Source organism: Neodothiora populina (genome assembly GCF_041146345.1).
Source record: "Neodothiora populina strain CPC 39397 chromosome Unknown canker_contig_13, whole genome shotgun sequence".
In the NCBI taxonomy this organism is placed as follows: Eukaryota; Fungi; Ascomycota; class Dothideomycetes; order Dothideales; family Dothioraceae; genus Neodothiora; species Neodothiora populina.
Window position 1 is genome coordinate 955,247 of NW_027191402.1, and position 14,392 is coordinate 969,638.

Genomic DNA, 14,392 nt, shown 5'->3' on the forward strand with positions numbered 1-14,392 from the left:
TTGATATGCACAGAAACACGTCTGCAAGTGGCTATGCGTAATGGGTCTGGGCCCAGTTAAGTAATCGCAAGACTTGACTTGTAACATGGAGACTCGTCACAAAACCGCGCTGACGCAGGCTTGTCAAGTCATTCGCGAAATTGGTCTATCATCTGCATGAAGGTCTATCTTCCAACAGCGCGACTTGGTTGATTGTGAGATAGAAGGTTGGTGGAATTGAATAAGCACCAGACGTTGCTTGTATAACATACCTTATCGACCACCAACAAGAATCTACTTCACTGTGCAAATTCTTCCTAATCAAAACCAGGCCTTCATGCCCGCTCTTGCTCTACATGCGTTGTGTCACATCGAAAGACAAGTCAAGTTCACATTGGTCATTGCCAGTCTGGATGCCCGATGATTGTCGCACTGTCCCTTATAAACACGCACTTTCAAAATGCCAACCCAGTATCCGGTCTGGATTACACAGTAGCTCTTCGCAGGAACGTTGATCGAAGCACGGTAAAATTGTCTAGCTTGGGAAAAGAGAAGTTGCGACGCGGAACTATCGTGCTGCTCTAAGAATAGATGACACTCACACTTCGGTACAGAAAGTTATACATATACAAGATGGTAAGAGTTAGGACCATGAACATATATTGTCATCTCAAACTAAATAGGTTGCAAAGTTGATGTCAGAAACGACAGACCAAGAACGCATAGACGCTCGAACCATCTTCTTTGGCTTGGAGGGGCAGAAATTAACTGCCGCGTTCGATACTCGGTGAAGATGTTAAAGTCTTGTCAACTTTGTCCCTCGGGCAGTAAGATCAAAGTTAGAAAGTACATTACCGTCCATCGTCTGCGCTTCACAGTTTGACAGCATGCAAGAACACTGCCTCAAGAACACTGCCTCCTGAGTGTTATCCAGGAGGTTGTTCTAGTAAGTAGGCTGGCCGCCTGACCTTCGCGCCAACCAATGACATTTGATGCTCTCCATTGCTCTTGCTGCAGCAATGTCATGGACGATGCTAATTCGATGGTAACATGTTCCAGTGGGGTGACCCCGTTCGAGAGGCGAGAGATGATAGCTTAAGTGTATACTATTGGCCCCTGCTTCAATATATCCATATGCATGAGCTGCGCCATGCTATGCTGGCAGCCTGACTTCGTAAGATTGTGTATGGCATATGTAGCAGCTTCGCCGTCACCAGGAAACTCTTGGTTCATATATCACTCTCTCAAAAGTATTGTGACCTGACAGTGTCTCGACAAGAACAACAGCAATGGAAGTGGTTGGTGGCGTCGCCTCCGTAGTGGGCTTAGCTACTGTAGCTGTGCAAATCGCAGACAGTCTTAAGAAACTGAAAGACTTCTGCGATCAGGTAAAAGATGCACCCAAAGAGCTCAGAGACACTCTCATCTATTTGAATCGATTTGAGCAGCACCTCAAGAATGTATCGAGATTCGCGGACGTGGAAACAGTCTTCTTCAATACCCATAGCATTGGACCTTATGTTTCTTTATGTCAGAAGGCTGCAGAAGAAATTCTTCTAGTCGCCCAGAAAGTTGAAATCGATTTGACAAACAACAAGAGATGGGCTTCTGTGAAGTGGGTGCTTAGAAAGAGATCTATCCAAGATCTAAACAATAAACTCTTCAAAGCCCTGCAGTTGCTGGACTCTCAACAAATCCTCCAAATCCTCCAAAGCTTGTAAGTCTCCTGCTGAGAACCAATTTGATCGACGCAGTATGTTGAGAACAGCGCTGACAATGGTTAGGCCAACGATTGTGTATGAGGTTCGAAAGACGCAAGAACCGTGCACGACATCACGGGAACTCACGATTGAGAGCCCGCAGCAAGACAAGACACTTACGACCACGGTCATGTCTTCTTGCTCAAATGAATTTCGAGGCATCTCTGACCACCCGAGTAGAGTTTCAGTGCAAGGGGTTGCATTCGAGAGCAGATATCGGACGAAGTCGACGAACAAAAGAGCTCGCATCCAATTTCCCGCCTTCATCACTAATACAGTATTCGAGTTTTGCTATTCCCGCTCGCTTACAGGGTGGAATATAAACCTCAGAAGTTATAGGATTGTCCCCAGCAACTCACTTCTCTTCGAGCTCGCTAAGAGAGGTGATGTAGAGAGTGTGAGGGAATTGATCCAAACAGGACAAGCTTCTCCTTGGGATATTGACGAGTATGGCGCAGGCGCGATTGAGTACAGTCTTCAAGGTGATGTCTCTCGTTGCTGCGACTTCTTAGTATCTTGGACACGGGGAATAGACCCCACGCCATCAATACGATATCAAAGTCTTAGAGACCTTGCTGCCATGGCAAGGGATAGTCCTGATGATTTTGAAAGGGCATTACCCTTTCTCGACCAGGGGACGGAAGATGATCTGAAACGTTCCATGCTATACTATTGCAATTGGTACACACCATGGGCCATCCGTATGATCATGGAGAGACTTTACCTGCCGCTCTGTGATGGATCTCTGGCTGAAAGGATTTATCTCGCATTTGTTAGCCATATTTGGGTTTACCCCTTGATAACTCCAGATACAATGGATAACATTAGCATGGTGTTGGGCTGCGAGCTCGACGAACCTGCCGTATTAGAGACTATCCTGATTGACTCTATGTTCACCACGAAATACTTGAGATTTCTAGCCATGGCCACCGCTCTCCACGACAAAAACGCAACCCGATATGTGAGGAGCGTCCTCCAGTTCGCCATCGATCATCACATAGATCTTGACGATCTTCTGGTACCCGGCTTTGGCGGCTCGACGTTGCAGCTTTTCAGTAAATGTTACGGCCACATGACAGTATATCACACGTACCATGAACAAAGAAATTGCGACGATGACGGACACGCAAACGCCAGACAGTGCTTTGAAAATGCGCAATTTATTGGTATGCGCCTGTGGTTAGACTGTTTGGCAGAATCAGGGCATGATCTTGTGTGTCAGGGACGTAAGGAGAACGCAAAGATAAGGAAACGAACCAGCTCATCTCAAAGGCTTGATGAGATATTCAAAGAGGAATTCCTGTTCAGAAAAAATCGGCATCTTTTGGGAGGGCTCAAATGCTCTGATGTCATCAAATACGAATATGGACCAAAGCCCAGCGACTGGCGTTATGATTGCACATGGGGATTGGAAGATGCAGCTGTGTGGGAGCAATGGTCTCTCGGCTTTTGGCAGATGCTAGAATCACAAGTTCAAACGGTTCCTGGAGCCTGGGATGAGACTTGGGACGATGATGATGACAGTTGTATAGATTGCAGCTATTTTAGGCAGAAGCGGTTGGGAAGGAAGTGGTTCCCGCCCCGAAGTTGGCGAGCTAATCAAGCTCGAATGCTCGCCGACGAAGAAGCGGCTATTTATGGACTGTTGACCACACCCAAGTCGCTTCTACGTAAGTATAAGGAGAGGCTCCGGCGTGGCTGCATCAGGAAGGCGATTGACAAGGGAACCTTTTTTTCTCCCGGTTTTTGCGAGTCGAAACAATCATACGCGCCGGTGGAGCAAGTGGAAGAGTACGAAGCTCCGTGGCCAGACAGCCAGTATTATATGTTATAAATTCTCACTCTCTCGATGTATGACGTCCTTGAATTCTGGACCAGGTACCTTACCTAAATCGATGATGAAAATCAGGTAATCAACAATCGTTACTATCATTGCAGAGATAGAGAAGCCGCTATAGCTCAGGACGTAGCTAGCAGGGATCGCCAGTTGTAGCATGAGGAAATTGTCTTTGAGTAGTCTTTGCTAAGAACATGACGATATCTAGTCATATACAGCCATCTTGCACTCATTCGAACTATGATACCCTCCTCTGCGCATGGGTTTCTGGTCCACTCAATAGAAACATCTGCAGTTGAACTATGGTACATGTGCACGCCCCGTTCAAACCGGCGTCTACGAAACTCATCATAAGAATCGTCTTCATGTATGAAAACAAGGGGTTTTTGATGGTAGTACTCTTAGGAAGTCATATATGTACAACATGCGTACCAAAGAGATATCTTCGAGGACCAATAACGAAACACCAACACATGTCTCTTTCACGCCCGCACACTCGCAGATCCATCAACAGCAGCCAACCGATCCCCATCGACAGGCGCGACTCCTGCAGACGTCGACCCAGACAAAAGTGGATCCGTCTCCGTAGGCTCCCCGTCCCCATCCTCTCGCTCATCAACATCATCCTCACCAACAACCTTATTCGTCCTCGAGAAATAAAACGCCATGAGCAAGAGCGCAGCCTGCAGAGTACCAGTAACGCAGTACACCAGCCACGTACTCCAACCATGCCAGCCGACTCTAAGCCACAGACTGAACGCGAACACAAACGACCCAGGGACTTGAATCATCATCGTGAGCAGCGACAGCGAATAAACGTGCTTGAGCTTCCACGTCGTCCACAGCTGGGGCACGTATTGGACTATAGAGAGGATACTGGCCATGATGCCCAGAGTGTTCGCCCAGCTGTAGAGCAGGTCGCGCGAGTTGAGCAGGAATACGGTGCTCAGGATTATGACTGTTAGGAACGTGATGAGGGTTGTGGCTGCTACGATCACGGCTGATGACTTCTTGGGCATGTCGGGGTCGTGCGGCTCGTCTGGGTGGGTCAGGGCTTTTCGGGGGAAGAAGATTAGGAAGAGCGCCCATCTTTTTAAGGTGTATATATATTAGTGCTCATATTCAATAGACGAGAGTGGTATAATGACTGCACGATTACTTACATTCCTGTGAAACAAAGCCATTGCATGCCCACTTGAATCACACCGAGCAGAGCAGCGGCGCAAGCAATACCGGAGATCTTACGGCAGCAAGCCATGTCATTTTGGCTGGTTGGCAAGACGAAGATACTCGCTGCGGCGAAGATGGAGGATAGAGCACCGAGCAGTACCCACCATGGCGAGAGACCTGCTGATGATGCTCGATGGATAATCTTGTAGTGCTGAGGGAGGTATGAGCCCAGAATTCCAGCGACTAGGAAGCTACACCAATTATTAGCCATTTTCTCATCTGGGTTTAGCTATAGTAGATCATGATATAGTGGCATAGGCAGCAGATTATAGAGGACGCCAAACACCAAAAGACAGACACAGAAGCACGAGAGATGAATAGATTGAGTCTTACACTGAAAGTCCGAAGCTGAACTTGTTTGGCACTGCTAGATGGCCGCAGTCTAGTTCCTGAGTTGTGGTAAAGACAATTGCTGGGTTCGTGGATGTAGCCATTGTCTTGGCGTTCGACGTCCAGCCTCCCGGAGGTGTGTTTGAGTGAGTATCTACTATTATTTGCTGATTGATATGAGTCAAACAGAGTATGAGCTTGTGAATGACGCTGATGGGTGGCAAGAGCAAGTTATCAGACAAGATACGAAGACTACATACAACACACTGTATAGAGCAGAGGACGGTAGAGGTTGAGAGGTGGTTGGCTGCAACGGATTTTAGCTACAGTACTTGCCGTTACGAGTCTTAGCGCCGAACTCTAAGCACAAATGCCAAGACACGCATAATCGCGGCGAAACAATTTGGGTCAGCGACTTAATCTTTTGCGGGGCAGGATTGATATGGATTTTATTGTCCAAAGGTCAGCAAGGGTTCAGAGAGTTCAGATGTGACAGAGGAAGCAGTAGATCTTGTGGAAAAAGATCATCTGTAAAGAACAAGTCGATCATGTCGACAGCAGCGAGCGTCTTGGATTTGCCACACGGTAAGTTCCTATATCTTCATACCAGAGATGGGCGCATTGAAAACAGATTGTGCGGGACTGACATTTCACGAATAGAGCTGCTTGTGCTGTGGCACGAACACCGCGTCTATGTCTTGATAGCGCTTGCCGCAGTGGCGACTGTGGTCAGAGTGTTGGTGGCATATCGTAGTGGACGAAGCAAGGCATCTGCGACTCCACTCGCATCACCTAAGCAGAATGCGACAGACGACAAAAAACCCATCCTGGAGCTGTTACAAAAGGATAGTGAGAAGGTGGAATTGAGAGATGCGGATCATTTAGTTGATGTTGCCGCTCCTGTCGTTCCCATCAGAGCTCCTTCCCCAAAGACCAAGGCAGGACCCAAAAGAGTGGCAGGCGTCAAAAAGCGCACAAAGTCAGCCAAGGAAGATGGGCCGCAAACTCCCCAGCAGATTCAGCCTCTGATCTTCTTCTACTCGATCGCTGGAGGAACAGAGAGTTATGCAGAGAAGCTCGCAGAGCAGATGGTCAGCCCGGATGACAAGGACTACTTGAAGCCGCAGGTGCACGACTTGGCCGATACTGATCTCGATGAATTCTTCATTTCACCCCCCAAGGCTCATTCATCAGGCTTGCCAACTAAATACTTCTATCTTATTTTACTTCCAACCTACAACATCGACACCGAACTCAGCAACTTCATCGACCACTTGCAAGAGACACACAATGATTTCCGAATTGATACCGCATCCTTGACTGGACTGTTGGGCTATTCTGTGTTTGGATTCGGCGATAAAGAGGGATGGCCAAGTGAGGAAGAGGGCTTCTGCGAGCAGGCCAAGGTTGTCGACAAATGGATGGCCAAGTTGACCGCCAGGAAGAGAGCTTTCCCTCTTGGTATGGGCGATGTCAAGAGTGATGCAGTGGAGAGACTCGACGAGTGGAGAACTGGATGCATTGATGTGCTGAAAGACTTGGCTGCAGGTAACGGCTTGGGCGAGGGCGTGCCGGGAAGTGGAAACGCGGTAGAGAGTGACGAAGAAGACCTTGAAGACGACGAAGACGAAAGCAGCGATGACTCGACCGCAGAGAAAAAGAAAAAGAAGAAGCAAGACGACGCCGCTGACTTGGAAGATCTCGGTAAGTCTGCTTCAGGAGAAGTTCTTGCCGTTGATTTCACCAACTTTGGAAAGAAATCAAGCAAAATCACGAAAACCCCTGCATCAACGGAGCCAAAGGAGATGGTACCCAAGACATCTCCGACTTACACATCATTGACCAAGCAGGGTTATCAGATTGTTGGATCACATTCCGGTGTCAAGATCTGCCGCTGGACCAAGTCTGCCCTGCGAGGTCGCGGCTCTTGCTACAAGTATTCTTTCTACGGCATCCGCTCACATTTGTGCATGGAGACTACCCCTTCGCTGTCATGCTCGAACAAATGTGTCTTTTGTTGGCGCCACGGCACAAATCCTGTCGGTACTACCTGGCGCTGGAAGGTCGATCGTCCTGAGATGATTTTTGACGGCGTCAAGGCCGGCCATTACAAGAAGATCAAGATGATGAAGGGCGTGCCGGGTGTCCGTGCCGAGCGCTTCGCAGAAGCCATGCGCATCCGACACTGTGCCTTGAGTCTCGTCGGAGAACCCATCTTTTATCCATATATCAACGAGTTCTTGCGCATGCTTCACGCCGAGCGCATCTCTTCTTTCCTGGTGTGCAACGCTCAACATCCGGATCAACTGGCTACTCTGGACCACGTCACACAGCTCTACGTCTCTATTGACGCATCCAACAAGGAATCTCTCCGTAAGATTGACCGACCTCTCCACCGCGACTTCTGGGAACGCTTCCAGCGCTGCCTCGAGATCCTGCGCGAGAAGCGTTTCATCCAGCGCACAGTCTTCCGCCTCACGCTAGTCAAAGGCTTCAACATCGACGAAGAAGCATGCGGCTACGCAGACCTAGTCGAGAAAGCTTTACCGGGCTTCGTCGAAGTCAAGGGCGTGACATACTGCGGCACGTCGACTTCTTCGTCCGCAGGTCTCAGCATGAGCAACGTGCCGTTCTACGAAGAAGTCTGCACTTTCGTCGAGGCTCTCGTGCGCGAACTCAACAAAAGGGAATTAGACTATGGAATCGCTGCCGAACACGCGCATTCCTGCTGTATCCTCATCGCGGACAAGACGCGCTTTTACAAGAACGGGAGATACCACACACTTATTGACTATGAAAGCTTCTTTAACCACTTGGAGAGCGGCGAGGAGTTTGGTCCTGATGATTATATAGGCGAGGCTACCCCTGAGTGGGCTGTCTGGGGAAGCGGCAACGGAGGATTCAATCCCGAGGATGAAAGAGTCGATCGAAAGGGAAGGAAGAAGGAGGACGAGAGGGTTAAGGTCAGTGGTGGACGTATCGTGGAGTTGTCATGAGGTAAAGAACAAGTATGAGCGGGTCATATACACATTCACCGTAGCCGTACAAAAAGAAGCCATTTCGAAGTGCCAAAAAGCAACGACTGTCTTTTCATGTATCAATACTTGCCTGTATGTGTGATTCGGGTGTGAGCAATCCGAGCGCCTACCATCTTCACAGATTTTGTGAACCATCTAACCATGTAATAGTCAGTTCACTTCTTAACTCAGCCCAACTCCCGCTAGTCCAGAGATACAACATATTTACTATGCAGTGATGTTTATCAAATCCTCACAGAGCAAGGTGTCTCAGTGTCGATAAATCGGTACACATATGTAACCAACACTATATGCTCCAAACCTCGACATTATCCCATGACCTCTCCAACCCAAAAGACATCTCATACCCTATATCATATATCCCGTCCCGACAACACCCAAAGCATCATACGAATAAGATGAAAGAGTTGAGAAGAACAAAAAAGAGCAAAAAGTAATGTGCATCGACGGGGAGTCGAACCCCGGCCAATCGCTTGGAAGGCGATTATCCTACCGTTGGACCACCGAAGCTTTTATAGGATTTCATGAAGGGATACATTCTGGTTACTCGAATATATTGCTTGTCTATTCCACTCTCCGCAGGCATTTATTCACACCAACGTTGTGCTCAAGAGTACTCAACGCACAGGGCTATCATTGAACCCGCTTCATACCCTGTCCTGTCCACGTAGTGTACGTCCTAGAGTCGTGAGAATTATGCCCAACCAGCAGCACTCGCAGCACCAGTACAAGCACCAGCAGAACCCACCGTCCTTATTCACAGGCACAAAACCCAATAAGACAAGAAGAGACAACCCGACCCAACCGAACCCAAGCGAGCGCAAAAGGCACAGACCTACCATCTCCCATCCGAGTAAGGGTCAGAAGCGATCGCAACCCAAACGCCATCCCGTGCTCGAATCTCGATATCTGAAACGTAGCGAACCACGAAACAACCATCTACCGACCCACTCATCCCGTACAACACCGTGCCGTCCACGAAAGTACCGTTCGGTTGATGAGAGTACCGCGCGCTAATCGTAGATGATTGTATCGTGTGGCCCATTCGTTGCCCTATTTGAGCCTGTGCTGTGCTGTGCTGGTGCTTCACTGCTCGGTGTAGCCGATGTGTGGGGCTTGTAGGTATAGATAAGTACCGAAGTAGAAGAGGTATAAGGCACGGGTTGTGCGAGAGTGTATCTTGTGCGAGAGCACTTCCATAGTACAGCAAGACACGATACGAGACGCGAGTAAGGACCACACGAGCTGCGAGGAAGACGCGACACGAGTAAGAAGCAAAGCACTCGAGTAAGATTCCCTGTAAACTCAGTATGGTAGAAGACAAATGACCGAGGGGGCGATGACGAGTCTCCATTCTACCTTAATCGCTCATGACATTCTTGACACTTATGACATTTGTGACAATTGACATCTGACACGGATGACATCTGACACGGACAATGCAAGGCCCGATGAAGTGGATCCTTCTAGATCCACATTGATTGCGAAGACGGTATCCACATCCACATTCACATCCACAGCCACGTTTTTTATACTAGACGGCAAGTTTTGGTACGCATCACTACCGGTGGAACGCCATTACCGAGCAAATGTAATGCAGTCCCACACTACCGGTCGAGTTACAGATACAGTACAGTAATGGACGACTACCGGCTGAGTCTGAGGGTCGGGTAGCGAGTCATTCGGTCGAGTGTCATCTCATCATCTTTTTTACTATCATTACGTTACTTGACTTTGCCGTGCTTTGCTCCTGCTTTACTGCTGCTGTAGGTAGTCATGTAGTCCCGAGGTGGATTGACAAAGCTAGACGAGAAAGATGAAGAGCCGAGTAGAAGGTACTCCTTTCATTCTCTCTCTATCTAGACTATCCCATCTAGATCTCATCGTCTAGGCTTTACGATCTACTAAAGTCTTCATCTTAGTGTGCAACAACCGGAGAACACTAGAAGAACTTATGCCTAAGCATCTAAGTCGAAAGAAACAACTCAAGAGCACCGAAAAACCCCTTGAACGAGTAAATCTAATCAGGAAGAAATAAGATCCGGACTCGAATGACATTTCAATCAAAGCTCATCCTGCAGTACTTATGTATCTGCTTTGTGTGCCTGTTCGCTTGTGAGTGCTTGCGTCAACGTTTGATATTGTTTGGCCGCCCTCATCTACATAAATTCAATCTGAGCACGTGGGCAACTACCTTAGATAAATGATACATTGACGTTATGGAGTAAGGCATCATACATAGACCGTCATATCCTGGTCAGAGGATAACGAATGAATGGACATACAGTAGATACAACAACCTATTACTGAGAGTGGTGGAACATTCAAGTCGAGGGGAGCTTGAGGATCCTAGCACTTAGATATACACTTTCATACAAGTTTCCTCGAGCGCATGAACAAGATACCAGAGTCACGACAGAACAGTGGAGCCACTAAATTGCAAGCAGCGGAGAGATATAATAATTCATCACATCCAGTGTCTCATAAGAAAGCACTCAAAGACAACAAGAGCGAACGAAGTTTTGCTATTCAACCCCTTCCCTCTCCCCCGTTCTCCTCTCCTCCCCATATCATCATAAGCTCGGAAACAAAAGCAGTATCAAGAAAAAAAAAACGCAATGACTAAAATACTATAACAAAAGCTATTTTGCGCCCAGCAACCAGCCGTCCACAGAGGAAAAAAAAACAAAGAAGCTAGCCCACATGAACAAAAAACCGGGGGAATCTAGACTCGATAGCAAGAAAGTAGAAAAAGCCTTACCGAGGATATCAAGAAGAGAAAGAGAATAAAAAAGGTTTCCTCGGTGAGCGAGTGGTATAGTAGATGAGGGAGTGGACAAAAGAAATAGTAGTCGAAAGAAGTAAAAGGTCCAAACCCGACAAGAAAGCGTCGAGGAGATATGAGTGTGGTCTTTTAGTGTTTGTTATCCAACCAAAACCCATGACTCGATCCGTATCCCTTAGACTGTATCAGAAAAAGAGAAAAGAAAAGAAGCCCTGTCCAAGCGCAAGTTTCCCTTCTTTCCCGTATGTCATACAAAATAGTAAAGGGAGAAAAAATTAAGCAACGCTGATTCTTATGCGTCCGCCGCTTCGGCGATGGTCCAAACCCTTGTATTTCGTCATGGGCTCCTCGGCGCCCAGATCACCCACGACTCCGGCATCTGTAATGGTGCCGTCTTCGTCGCGGACAATCCTCGTGGGCACTTCTGGAATGTCTTCCTCTTGGCCCCCTCGCCACTGACTTTGCACCGAGTGTCGGTCGGGAGTGGCGGCGCTGCTGACGCTCATGCTCGTGCTCGAACGGTTCAGGCTGTGCACGAGATCCGGGGTGGGCGGAATGGATGAATCGCGGCCGTTGCCGCGAGAGGCGCCGAGATAGTCGTTGCCTTCACTGTAGTCGGATCCAGAAACGAGAGATCCGTCCTCGCTGGCTGGGGGCGGTCGGATGGGCTTCTTACCCTGGCGGGACGAACGGCGGCTGGAGGGCGTCATTGTAATGTCTTCCTCTATGCGGTCAGCTGGGGCTGAATCAGCACGCTGTGCGAGGTGCAGACCTTCGACTGCGGCGGCGCATTGCTCGCTGATGTTGCGAATGATGTACGCAATCGCATTTGTCTTGTCACGGAGGTTCCGGTCGGCGGGATCGTTCATGCTGATTGCGCTGAGGCGACGACGGGTGTCTGCTCTGTTCAGGAGACGGCTCTCCATGTCGGCGACGTTGTCGTCGTCGGAGGCGCGAAGAGAGTGACGGGTGCTGGCGCGGGACGAGGCACGAGAGCTGCGACGACTGGCGGGGAGAGCAGTCTCAGAGGCCATCTGCTGCTCTTCTGCCATCTGAGGGTTGTCGCCGAGGTTGCGAACGATGTGCTCCATGTGATGGGCTTGTCCATCGATGAGCGCTCGGAGATGCAGAACAACACGTTGCGCCTCGTCACGTGACCTGAGCAGGGTGGCATTTGCGTGCTGCAGGTTTGAAAGCTCTTTCTTGTTGCGCTTCCTTTCGCGCTCGAGTTCTTCGGCGATCTCTTGTTGAAGAACAAGGGCCTCGAGGGCGTCGTCGCGCTGCTTCTCTGTGCCGCCAAGACGCACCGTGAGACGTGCCGTGTCTTCCTTGTGTTGGTCGACGAGGCCAGCAAGTCGTCTGTTTTCTCTCTTGTGACCCTCGATCTTGACCTTGAGCTCCTGCGTTTCCTTGGTAAGCTGCTCTGCAAAGGCTTGGAACTTGAGGAATTGCTGTTTCCACGAATCCAACTCTTCTACCAGGAAGTTGTTGCGCTTCGTGACCTTGTTGAGTTCAGTATCCATACGAGTTTTGAGATTGATGAAGTCCTGCCACGCCTCCAATGCATCACGGGAGTATTGGTTGCGTTCACGAATGATCTCATTAAGATGACGCGTGGACACTTTGGTCATAAGAGGCTTCTTCTGGGAGTGGCCAAAAACCGCCTTGATGCCGCTGTTGCGTCCCTGTAGTGAATGTTCAGTATATGTTGCAGATAGAAGTTTGACCAAGCTTACAAGTTTTTCGCAACCATGATCCATGACACTCATGACGGCATCCTGGTTCCACCAACCCGGGTCTTGTACACTCTCGACCTCGCCGCGCATGACAATGATCTGTCCAGCGGGGATGAGCTTGCCGCCGCCATAAGCAGAACGAAGATGCTGCGGCACACCGGAGGGAGCGACGTCGCCGTTCAGCGCTTGAGTCAGGCGATTGATCGTCTTTGTGCGCTGACTGGGGCTGAAAGCAGTGGGAGGACTAGAAGTAAGAACAAAATTGCGATCGAGGTCTACGACCAGGGCATCGCTCGGAGCAGTGAACAGAGTACGACATTCGGCGGTGATACCGAGAATATAAGGACCGGGCTCCTGCACAAGGTCCTTGGCGTGTCGAGAGTGGACGACAGGGACATACAGACCACTCCACTCGTAGACACGCACACAGAAGCGAATGGTCTCGGCGGCAATGGTGAGCATGGCTGGGTAGTGACTGACAAAGATGATGCGTCGAGTAGGAGAGACTGCTGCTTCGACAACGCCGACGATGTTGGGGATGGACAGACAGCAGAAGAGCGGCCACATGGCGAAGTTCTGGAAGCCGGTCGGTGACGAGGGGAACTGGTAGCAGAGAGCATAGTCCTTCATGTCAATGCGCACCAGATCGTTCAGACGCGGAGCAGGGAAGCTGAGGATGCGCGACACTTCTTCGGCATGAAACAGATTGGTGGCTTTGTTCCAGTGAATCCACATACCACGGAGGTAGTCGCCAAGGAGGTTGTAAAGAGGATATCTCGAGAGAAAACTAAGACAATACGGGATCCAGTACGTCTCGCCAGGCGTGTCGTAGTAGTCCTGCTCTGTCCGCCGACGGAGTTCTCGTATGGTCTCGGCGCGCTTCTCGTCGGCACGAGACCACACGCGCAACGCGATACCGTACAGAGTGTGTGATGAATCCTGTTGCAGCACGAAAGCGTGGTGCACGCAATGAGGTTGACTGGTTCCGGTGCAGATCTCGACATCGTGGGGAAAGCATGCCTGCAAGTGACTGATCAGCGATGATTCATACATGGTAATGCGACTGGTGGTCCACGTACGCGCATGGCAGAATGCAGCGAGCGGGCTATCTCGTTGTCCTGCTCCAGTCGCGGGCTGCTGCCCAGGATCTCAGGCAGCCAGAATTGACCAACGGCGCCCTTCATGTGGCCGACTTTGCCCTGGCTTGGTTGAGGTGCCTTGACCCATTGAGATGGTTCGCGACCAACACCACACACCATATAGGCGTGGGTGAGAGTCTTTGGCGCTCGCTGTCCATTGCGCGGTTGGGTGAGTTGTGAGGCAAGAGGTTGTGTGATGCGTGAATGCAGCGATGATGTGCGATTGGGGATGGCAATGTCGCTCTCGGCGCGACTCGTGGGTCGAGACACTCTCGACTCTCCACTGCGAGGTCGCGATGTCACAGAGAGAGGCATCTTTTGTATATATCTGTCAACCCCAGATGTTTGGCCTGCCTCGGGGGTGAGGCGTAGACGGTGCAACGTCTTTTTGTCTCGGAATTCAAGGAAACGGTCCTGCGCCTTGAGTATATAACAAAGCTGCTTGCCAGGCACGACCGGCGTCACCGAGCAGTAGTAGTGAGCAGTGGGTCTGTCCGACTTGGGTATGTCGTGTAATGGAAACCACCAGCAGAGGAACCCAGAGACGCTCGCCAACAA

The 14,392-nt window shown here is 49.7% G+C and overlaps 3 protein-coding genes across 3 annotated transcripts; 1 reads left to right on the forward strand and 2 right to left on the reverse strand.

Moving 5' to 3' along the window:
* Nucleotides 1–4,058: 4,058 nt before the first annotated feature.
* Nucleotides 4,059–5,240, reverse strand: AAFC00_001911 (uncharacterized protein; the record flags this gene model as incomplete). Its single annotated transcript, XM_069341174.1, has 3 exons — nucleotides 4,059–4,665; nucleotides 4,740–4,997; nucleotides 5,140–5,240. 3 exons carry the CDS (start codon nucleotides 5,238–5,240, stop codon nucleotides 4,059–4,061), a joined length of 966 nt encoding a protein of 321 aa, XP_069204685.1.
* A 444-nt stretch (nucleotides 5,241–5,684) lies between these two features.
* On the forward strand, nucleotides 5,685–8,132 carry AAFC00_001912 (uncharacterized protein; the record flags this gene model as incomplete). The annotated part of the gene is made up of 2 exons (XM_069341175.1): nucleotides 5,685–5,721; nucleotides 5,797–8,132. 2 exons carry the CDS (start codon nucleotides 5,685–5,687, stop codon nucleotides 8,130–8,132), a joined length of 2,373 nt encoding a protein of 790 aa, XP_069204686.1.
* Nucleotides 8,133–11,234: 3,102 nt separating this feature from the next.
* On the reverse strand, nucleotides 11,235–14,149 carry AAFC00_001913 (uncharacterized protein; the record flags this gene model as incomplete). Its single annotated transcript, XM_069341176.1, has 3 exons — nucleotides 11,235–12,644; nucleotides 12,696–13,715; nucleotides 13,775–14,149. 3 exons carry the CDS (start codon nucleotides 14,147–14,149, stop codon nucleotides 11,235–11,237), a joined length of 2,805 nt encoding a protein of 934 aa, XP_069204687.1.
* Between the last annotated feature and the right edge of the window lie 243 nt (nucleotides 14,150–14,392).